We start from the raw sequence: 10729 nt of genomic DNA on the forward strand, positions 1-10729 counted from the left end.
GCACTGTGACACCCCCATTGACAAATCTTTCTTAATTCACAACACTCAATTCAGCCTCAGACGAGAAATATTAGTAAATGTCAAAAAACTCATAGCCTACTGCCTTGGCTGGAGACTGTCTGAAATCACTACATGGTTTTTCAAAGATGCAGAGATAGCAGTGGTAGAATATTGATTTGGATTCCTGAAAAAAGTGTTCAAATTGTCCAAAACAAAACCTGTATAACATAGCCGTGGAAGTACTGTAAAAGGTGATTATATATTAACAACACTCAATAAGCATTTCTCAAAAGGAATATTATTTGTATACTTTATTATAGAGTGAGAAGTAGCAGATTAAATTCCAGTCAGTCCAACATTGTTCATTTATATGTGACACAATAGTTCATGCATTTAGTCATTGCACTCAATTATACAGTGATGAATCAAATTGAAAAATTATTATCAGATTCTTCATTCAGAGATGAGGTTCATGTTGCCAGAAATACTTTGTGACATGTTTTTAAAAATATGTTATGTTATAGCACCAAGGGGCATCACTGAAAAGCCTATATTTATTTACCTGCTAACCACCACCTGTCCTTACTTCAGGTCAGGTGGTGGTTAAGGGGATTAAGAAATTACGTATTGCTCAACAGAAATTGGAACATTTACGACTTGATGTGAATAGTGACTGCAGAAAAACTCTCAGTATTCTTGATGGAAATTTGATAAAAGAATGGCACAGGAGAAATCTTACTTGTTGCCCTTTTCATTAAAAAACACTTCGAGATAACAGCATCTGTCAGCAACTCATTAAAGAGTGTAAAAGTAGCTGTCTCTGGCGCCCCCTAGTGCTAATATACAATAAAACATTTGGGAATACAGTAATTAATGTTTCCTTCTAACTTTCAGTTACTGCAATTATTGTTCAAGTAAAAAAACAATACAAAATACATATTTGGAATCATACTGCTATAAGACAGAATATCTGAATCAAACATGAATGTGCCCACAGATCCGTAAAGATCCCCATGGTTCGAGAAACTGCCATGAACCGTCGAACACCGGTGGGTAAAACAAGCGCAACCTTTCCACTTCAAAATAAAAGTCTTAAAAATCACCTCAAGTCGTTGCTAAATGTGATAAATAAGGTAGTGAATGTGTAATCTGTTTGAGCGTTTGTATTGAATTATAAACAAATCACTTAAACAAATTATTTGTATTACGGGGTTTATGATTTACACTGTTAAAACTGTAAGAATGGTAGCTTCTCGTTACCTCACCCTGACCTCACCGGGGCTCTTCAGGCACACGCACCCGCCCACGCACGCTCGCTATCTGGACTCCCAGCGTGACGTATACCCTGGCGCCCCGTTAGCTAGCTGCTAAGCTAGTTAGCTAGTTGTTGTTACTAGATCGTTGACATCATACACAGCACTCGGTTAACGTTTGTTGTCGGCTTTGGCCATGGACGACGACAGCTACCCCAAAACCCTGTAAGTATCTGTAGATGTCTCACGGTAGCGTTAGCTTCGCCACGGTCGGGAACCGGTGGCTAAATTAGCTAACGTTACCCGCTGACTTTACAACCCTGGCAAATACCACCATACAATACACACATGTAACGCTTTACTAACGCCAGGTACGCTTTCATAAGATAACATACAAACATTACGCATTTCGAATGTGTTTTTAATCTGTATTTTAAGCGTCAACCGCGGTGAAGTTAACGCTAGCCTTCACTAACGTTGGGCCATCTTGAAAGTCAAGCTAACGTTAATTTTATAACGTCATATTAGTAACTCACCATACCAAGGTAACGTAAATATTCGAAATAAGCGACGTGTTCCTAGAATATCTACGCATTACAGTCTGTACCACCTCAGTGTTTCCTGGATAATCGTTCAACTGTAACCGTGACCAGCGTTCATTACATGAAACCACTCTTTTCCCTCCAGGTATGTGGGAAACCTCTCCAAGGATGTAACAGAGATTTTGATTCTGCAGCTCTTCACCCAGATCGGGCCTTGCAAAAGCTGTAAAATGATCACAGAGGTAAGCAGCCATGGTTGTTTACCGTCATGCATGTCTTTTACTTTGTATATCTCCTTCCCATGACATTTACATTTGGAGGGGGGCCACGTCAACAATTTATACTTATAACCAATAGTAAAAATCCACCACTGTTGAATACAACACAAATAGACATTGATTTAAGCTGCAGCTGCTATATCCTACTACCCACCTTTTGAACGTTTGTGTTTATCCTTGTCTCTTGCAGCATACAAGCAATGATCCCTATTGCTTTGTGGAGTTCTATGAACACAGAGATGCTGCTGCAGCCCTTGCAGCCATGAATGGGAGGAAGATATTGGGAAAGGTAAGACAATTCTTTTGGCCTACAATTGAAATCAACACACAACGGTTTCTGAATTCTGGTTATGATCTGCGTGTGAACATTTCTCAGACTCTATGAACTCTTTGCTTACAGGAGGTCAAAGTAAACTGGGCCACTACTCCAAGTAGCCAAAAGAAAGACACTTCCAGTAAGTGTTCATCAATTATTTTTCTAATCTACTGAAATTAAGTTGAACAGGGAGTATAAAATGGTTTCTTATCTTTGTTTGTATCATTTTCTTCATCTAGATCACTTCCATGTTTTTGTGGGTGATTTGAGCCCAGAGATCACCACCGATGATGTCAAGGCTGCCTTTATACCTTTTGGGAAAATCTCGTAAGTTTTTATTATTTATTTATTTTACGTGCAATAAAATAATTTTAATGCAAACATTTTTCTAAAGTTTGCCAATATTAAGATACTTTATAATATCAATAATTCTCTACATTTGTGCTCTGAAACAACTGTCTGTCTATTATCATGTTAACATGCATACAATATGTATTGTCTTAATTATAAATCTGATAATATTAAAAGTATCATGCATTGTGTTGTCAAACACTGCTCCACACAGCTGATATCACAAAGGTTTTGGTTCCTACTAGCTAGTTCTGACCTCATATCATTTCATTATATTGGAATAAAAACAATGGTTTGATATTGTATGAAACTTGATGCACCCTGGTAAAGCGACCACATGAACGGCCACATCCCTCTTTTCTTACATGTCATTGCCCCCTCTTTCTCCCCTCTTCTCCTATTATCTCTCCACTGCTAGATATCCAACATACATAAAGGGCCCTACCCAAAATAATAAGATTAAGTAAATTAAAATTAAAATGTACCAAAGGAGACGTGAGCGATCATATTGAGAAAGGGACTCAAACTGTAAATGGGGAAACAAAAGCTTGCACAACACAGGCCTTGACTACGGATGGAGCATTGATGCTACTCATATTTGTCTAGCCCTGCAAATACCTAATTATAATAACACTTTTTTTTTTTGTAATTATCAGGTAGACAAATCGATGAGCTGGTTTTGGGATTGTTATGCTTTACTCTGGATGTAATCTGGGATTAGCAAATGAACACAAAGAGGAAGAGCCCAATGTATCTCTTGTGACCAGTAATGAGAAGTAACGTCTAACACTTTAGAAGGTTCGGGAGAACCAATTCATTTTTGTTTCATCTTGATCACATTTTAAATTTCTGTCAAATTCACGGCCTCCATGCATTTAAACACAGTTAATGATGGACCATTATCCCATAAACCAACTCTTGCTATCATATGTTTTGTTAAATTTAACGTTATTGAATATATTTCCTGTCAATTATGAACTGCTTTATTTCAGTGACTCACTTGTAGACTTAAGTGCCTAAATGTAGCCTACTCTTGCTTAACTCTGCATATTTAGGGTATGGTAAGTAAATCATTTGTCAGCATAAAGTAAGCTGTGTGTATGAACCTGATCAGCTTCTAGTTGTGGGTCTCATTGAAGTAATAGCCCTTTGGTTATTTTACAGAAATGCTCATAGGATTGGACAGGAGCTTGAAGGCTAACAGCAAGGAACTGTGCACTCTGGAGACTCAGATGTAGTTTTTTTTCTCTATTTATTCCATTCCTTCCATTTGTCTTTATTTGTAGATGCTATGTATTAACATAATCTATCCTAGATTAACACAACCCAATACTCTATGTTTTCTTCCTAATCTATGTTTAAATTGTCTCATTTTCATAGTGTTGTTTTTGTAGTGCAATGAACCTCTTCCAACATTTCTGAAAATGTCAATTTTTCGAAATTTGCAGCTCCCCAAACTCCATATTGGTGATAAAGAAATGACCAGGAAAAAAAAGAAATCTGTTAACAGGCCATGTATGCCGTTTAATTCCTTTTACTCTCTTTTGATATTTTCTATATATTTCTATTTGTAGGAAGAGCACCAAGGTCCAATTTTAAGAATGCATGGTAATCTATATCATCTGGTTCCTTTTTGTGAATTGAAATGAGTAACCTACTGTTGAGAAAAATTGAACAAGAAGTGGTGCTCCAGTACTTCCATTTTACATCTGAAAATATTTAAAAACAATACTCTAGACTGCATGTTTTTGTGCTTGTTTTATTGTTGCTTTGAGTTTATATTGCGAGTCAGTGCTCAGCACAAGGTCAGGATAGCTAATTAAATTAATGTAGGACAGAGCAGAGGATTCAGTTCAGTGTGTTATGCGTGGTTCCTTTTTAGTTTTAAGTGTTTAAAGAGGAGAGTGTACTGAAGTGTTTTTGTTTTTTTACGTTTCCCTCCAGGGATGCCCGTGTTGTGAAGGACATGACGACAGGCAAATCAAAGGGGTATGGATTTGTGTCCTTCTACAACAAACTGGTAAGGCTCCAGTGCAAGAACACAGACTGAAGGTTATTTCTATTTTCTGTTTATTATCCTACTTTACTGCATTTACAGTCATTCAAACATCAGTTATCAAAGCCACAACTCCTTGTATCATCTAACATTACATAGTTCCTTCTTAACCATGACCAGTTTCAATATTACTTAAATAAAAACTGTTAAGTATATTTTAAGAACTGATTTACGGTACAGAATAGATACACTTAGAGATTAATGGTTATCCAGAGAGGTAACTCCTTTTGATTTGGATTCATAGGATGCAGAGAATGCCATCCATAACATGGGGGGGCAGTGGCTCGGAGGCCGCCAAATCAGGACCAACTGGGCAACGCGTAAACCACCGGCTCCGAAGAGTGTCCAGGACAGTAAGTCCCTGCGTAGCACTGCACACCCACGCAGGGTTTCACTTACTGGGCCAGTACATTTGGCCATGCAGATTCTAGTCAGACTGAACCATCACGATTGTAGGGAAATCTTTTTGTATTAGTTTTTTTTACATGTTTACATTTTATTGCATTTTTCCCAAAAAGCCAATTATGCAACCCATAATTAAAGAGGACTGTTTCATGTATTTATTTAATTTTTAATAAATGCAATAAAGAAATTAGGCTAAATTTAACTTGAAATTGCAATAACCTTTACAATAGGGCTGTGCGATTATGGCAAAAATCATAATCACGATTATTTGGGTCAATAATTGATATCACGATTATTAAAAACGATTATTCATTGACTTTGAAAAAATCCATTTATTGAACTTTAAAACAAATACAAATAATAATTGAACAGTATCTTTTTAATTGTTGATTACCCTGAACGTATAATTCAACTGAAAAACCAATACAAAAATAAATAAATTAAATGATACATTTAAATCACATTTAAATAAATAATATCAAAATAATAAATACCAATAAACAAGATCAACAAATATTTTGGAGCGCACTTCCACAAGCTACTAAACATATATAAATATGATAAATACAAATAAATGAGACCAAAATTAATGAGATCAAATATGTTGCAGTGCAGTCACAACCTAGCAAAGCAAAATAATTGTTTTTCGATTATGTTGTTTTCGTAATTGTGGCAGGCCAAAATCGTAATTGCGATTAAAATACGATTAATTGCACAGCCCTACTTTACAATGCGTTACATGGATCATATGCCCAGTGTCCCAACTCCACTTTTTTCCTTAGTCATTATCCACTTAAAACCAGATGATGTTATACTCCAAGAGATTCTCACAGTGTCTTTCATTCCTGCAGTCATCCTCTCGATATAGTTCCCTATTCTGTTTTTATTCCCCGAGTCACATCTCTAGAGATTTCCACATGGAGGCCCACATTAACATAACGGCTTTCCTTGCCAGCATAGTGAGCAATTTAACTACTTCCTTAATATTGTTAAAGACAATCACGGACATATCCAAGCAGACATAAAAGTGGATTTGCTGTTCAGACGGTGAGACTGACCCCTCCTCGCTCCTTTTCCCTTTTAATCATTCACATTAGTTTATCTGGCGCAAGTCTGGCAGTATGCCCAGTGCACTTCTGCCCAGAGCAGACCGGATAAGAGAAACACATGTTACCATACCAGGCTCTATTTTGAGCTGTAATACATCCCATTTGATTATAAGCAACAATTGTAGATAACAGATGTGGGTTTTAATTATAATCTTTGCGTATAAAGTCAGGGTCCTCCCTTCATGAGTGTTTGTTTTTATTTCAGATGGCTCAAAGCAGCTGAGGTTCGATGACGTAGTGTCTCAATCCAGTCCACAGAACTGCACCGTGTACTGTGGAGGGATCCAGTTGGGACTATCAGGCAAGTGTCATTTTCTATAAAGATGCATCACCACAGCCCTTAGTCACGCTCCAGTTATTACTTATCATACACTCAAATAGCCTGAGGACTAACATGTAGCTTTTCTCTGTTTGATTCTTTCAGAACACCTGATGCGTCAGACCTTCTCCCTGTTTGGTCAAATCATGGAGATCAGAGTGTTCCCAGAGAAAGGATACTCCTTCATCAGGTAAAGCTCAGTCTCTTGCACCATTTGGCCTCTAGATGTCAACACAAACACACTGACTCAATGACAGGCCGTTCAGGCGATGACTCAGTGTTAATAGCCCTTTTGCTTTTATGTTTGTCTTTACTTTAAAACGTTAGCTCAGTTTTAATAATCTTAAAGAGATCCTGTTTGACAAATTTGCTCCGCTGTTCTTTTTTTCAAGGTTTTCCACCCATGACAGTGCTGCCCATGCCATTGTTTCAGTGAACGGCACAGCCATTGAAGGACACGTAGTGAAGTGCTTCTGGGGGAAAGAATCTCCTGATATGGCAAAAACTCCACCTCAGGTAGTGAAAATGTCATTGATATAAAACTGATAAGATTTGTATTTAATGGGCATTTGATGACAGGAAAACAGTTGATGGGTAGGAAGAAGGAAGTGCAGCAAATATCTCTTAGAGGTTGGTGGAGGGCGTTTTTACCCCTAAACCATGGGGGGCATAGCCTCAACCCAGAAATGGAAACAGAAATATGATTGCAAAATGAACAGACTAAAAATGTTATATTACATTTTTGATTTTAATTTGACCTTGCAGTATTTGTTGTATTATTTCCTTCTTGAGCATAGTAGTTATATCTAATGGGAGATTTGAAGGATCACCAGGGTATTTTTTTGAGATGGAGCCTTTTGTGTCTGAATGACTTGTAAGAAACAAACAGGATGGAAGACAAAAGTAAAGAAAAAAGTTTTATTTCTCTGTAGGATCCTTTTTTTATCATAGTGTCAGACACTTATGATAAAAACCAAGGCCTGTCTGTGGCAAAAACATTGTTAATGCAGTTAGAACTACGTTGACAGTGCGCTATTGCCCTATAGGATTACATTGGAGCCACTTTTGTCGGCTGCAGTCCTCTAATTTGTGACCTTCAAGGCATGTTTTCACTCTTTAGCTCTCCGTCTCCACTCAGGTTGAGTACGGTCAGTGGGGGCAGTGGAATCAAGTCTATGCGAATCCACAGCAGCAACCACAGCAACAGCCTCAACAACAACAACAGCAGCAGCAGCAACAACAACAACAACAACAACAGCAGCAGCAGCAGCAGCAACAGCAGCAGCAGCAGTACGGGCAGTATGTGACCAATGGCTGGCAAGTTCCCTCCTACAGTATGTACGGCCAGACGTGGAACCAGCCAGGATTTGGAGTAGAGTAAGTTTTAGTGTGTATTCAATTCATTCATAAACAGTATGTGACGACATGGTCACAGCCAGAAGACTTACCTATGTAGTGGACTCTAAAGACATAATTCACAAGCTTTTATTTTATATTCTTTTTCCTGTGTTTGCACTAACAAACAAACAGCTGGACGGTGTCAGTGTGTTTCTATAGCAACGCAGAATGATAGGAGTAACATGGCAACATTAGTCTGGCTGTTTTTAAATTGTGTTAATAAAGATCAAAGATAGAAGTTGTTTTTCTTCACCTCTGTCATTAAGTGCCTCAATTAGCGATGGGGGGTGACTTGACCAGCATTTCTTAGTAGAGTCAAAAGTAGATATTTGATTTATTTATGATTCATTTCACCACACCGAGTTGATCTGATCAGTATTCAGTCACCACAGTCATACTAACTGGATGTTTGTGGCCTCTTTGCAGGCAGTCTCAGTCCCCAGCCTGGGTGGAGGGCTTTGGGTCTCAGTCGGCCCAGGCCGCAGCCCCCCCCGGACAGGTCATGTCCAACCTGGCCAACTTCAGCATGGCTGGCTACCAAACGCAGTGAGCTGGCCCCAACATAAGTGTAGTACCAAGAGGATGTTGTCAACCCTTTTTAAAGCCACACGGCACTCTTTCTATCTGAACACCTGCTGTAGGAGAAGAAGGGCAGGGGTCATATTCACAAAGCCTTTGTAGACACTAGTTGCTCCCTAACAACCAGTTTAAGAATTGTGTTTAAATTGTCGGTTTCCATTTCAAATTTTTAAATGTTTATTTGTTGATTATTACTACTTCAAAGTGCACTGGGGTTCCTGAATTAGAGCTAAATAAAACAACTGCATTTGTGAAAATAAACGTTAAAGGACACAAGTGTTTGGCCCCTTAAAAACCGATTGTAACCCTTCCATAACATACACATAGAAACACATGTTATTTTAGGGTTAAAAGCACACTTACTAAAAGCCATCATATTGCTCCAGCTGCTCATTGGAACATGACGAGGATAACAACCCCGAGAAACCTCAAGCTTTATAACATTAATATTGAGTTATCAAACTATGGCAATATCAGATTTCTGTTTGCCAATATGCTTTTTAATATGTTAGTGTTTGTTACAAACTCGTCAATATGTTTACTCTATCGTCAAACTTGGGGCATTGGTCTGTCATTCTATACAACGGTGTACAAAATTCCACTCAAGCTTTGCAGTTTATTTTTGTGATTTAGGTCAGTTTGTCAAAAATGTTTTTGGTACAGATTAGTCGGGTCAACATGACGACAAACTGACCTTACCCACAAAAATGAACCAACCTGCTTTGGATAGAAATTCGGTCCTTGTTTTAGATAATTATGAAAAAAGCTTTGTGAATAGAGGCCCTGGAACGGGAGTCTACCTTTCCATTATACGTAAAGAAACTTGAGATTTAAGCGGGACATGGTATCTATTGGGTGCATTTTGTGTACAAAAACAAATGTTACATACACATCTCTAAAAGCAAAAAAAATTATGTTTTTTCATGTTTTATATCGGAGTGATCAGCATGTTCTTTACAGACTTTTGATGGGTTTTAGCCTCATTTGTAATCCCGTGTCTCGAAGTAAAGGCTACAGCACGTGCTCACTATATAGAGAAAATATTGTAAAATCAGCTTAACCCCCAATCTTTGTAAAGCTAACTAACTGTGTGCTGAATCTGGGGGCTGGTTTCCTGGAGAGATATTGAATCTTGAATATGTTCTTCCTTCCTATTGAGGACCTCAGTTAATTTATAGACATTTCTTTCTATCAGCTGGGAGTTTTTGCAAACCACCTTAGACCAGCCCCTAATGACGAAACTGCATCATGTTTTACATCAAAATATTGTTCTTTAGTCAATGTCAAGACGAATTGTCCAATGTTTTAGACTAACTATGAGATGGGATGTTTTATTTCATGAATTTGAAGGTTTCCTAAATGATTTGTCAGAGCAACGGATACCTTTCTGAGTCCTCTAAATTTCCTCAGTGTTTGCTGAACATTAGCATATATTTCAAGTATTTAAAAAAATCTGTTGCGACAAAAGGATTACACAAAGACGTCCTGCCATTTGGCTTTTGTTTGCGTATGTGCCATTCTGTACAGTACATCACACTCCTTGTGAGCTCACTCTCCCTTTTTGTTTATTAGACCTTGGGGATTTTTTGTGTAACTAAACAGGGGTCATGTTGGCTGAGGGTGTAAATATAAACATTGATAACGAACCTTCATGAAACTTACGAAACAATGTACATACTGTAGGTAGAAATGCCATCATACAATTACAGCAATATGATTTGTGAATAAGCCTTAATTGGTGTGTCAGTAAATTCAAATTACATCATTTGCAGAGGCTCCATTGCAAACCAAAATCATTTTCCATTGTAGATTCCCCCATTTTTAAGTTTGTGTGCCATTTTGTAGCAGGAAGCCGGTGATGTTTCAGCTTAGACTGCACGCTTACGACATGTAATTCATTTGTTGCTTCAAATATTGAATGTAATAGCAATTTGGTTTTATGACAATAATACATATACGTTGAACAATAGAGGTGATGTTTAATAATAAAGGATGAAATCAATTTTCCATTTTAAAAAGGAAAACTCAATAAGTGACTTTAAATAAAGGAAACATTTGAACCTGTTTTTTTTTTCTACATTTATTGGACACTAATAAATTGTATGTTACACCAGCATTCTGAA

General features: G+C 37.6%; 1 protein-coding gene across 1 annotated transcript; it reads left to right on the forward strand.

Annotated features, from left to right (window-relative positions):
* Window positions 1-1270: 1270 nt before the first annotated feature.
* tial1 (TIA1 cytotoxic granule-associated RNA binding protein-like 1) lies at window positions 1271-10670 on the forward strand. The gene is made up of 12 exons (XM_034152136.1): window positions 1271-1478; window positions 1941-2037; window positions 2264-2362; window positions 2474-2528; window positions 2629-2716; window positions 4685-4760; window positions 5041-5149; window positions 6516-6611; window positions 6735-6819; window positions 7022-7145; window positions 7768-8006; window positions 8454-10670. Exons 1-12 carry the CDS (start codon window positions 1450-1452, stop codon window positions 8575-8577), a joined length of 1221 nt encoding a protein of 406 aa, XP_034008027.1. The 5' UTR covers window positions 1271-1449; the 3' UTR covers window positions 8578-10670.
* Window positions 10671-10729: the final 59 nt, after the last annotated feature.

Source organism: Trematomus bernacchii, unplaced genomic scaffold (assembly GCF_902827165.1).
Source record: "Trematomus bernacchii unplaced genomic scaffold, fTreBer1.1, whole genome shotgun sequence".
Taxonomy (NCBI): domain Eukaryota; kingdom Metazoa; phylum Chordata; class Actinopteri; order Perciformes; family Nototheniidae; genus Trematomus; species Trematomus bernacchii.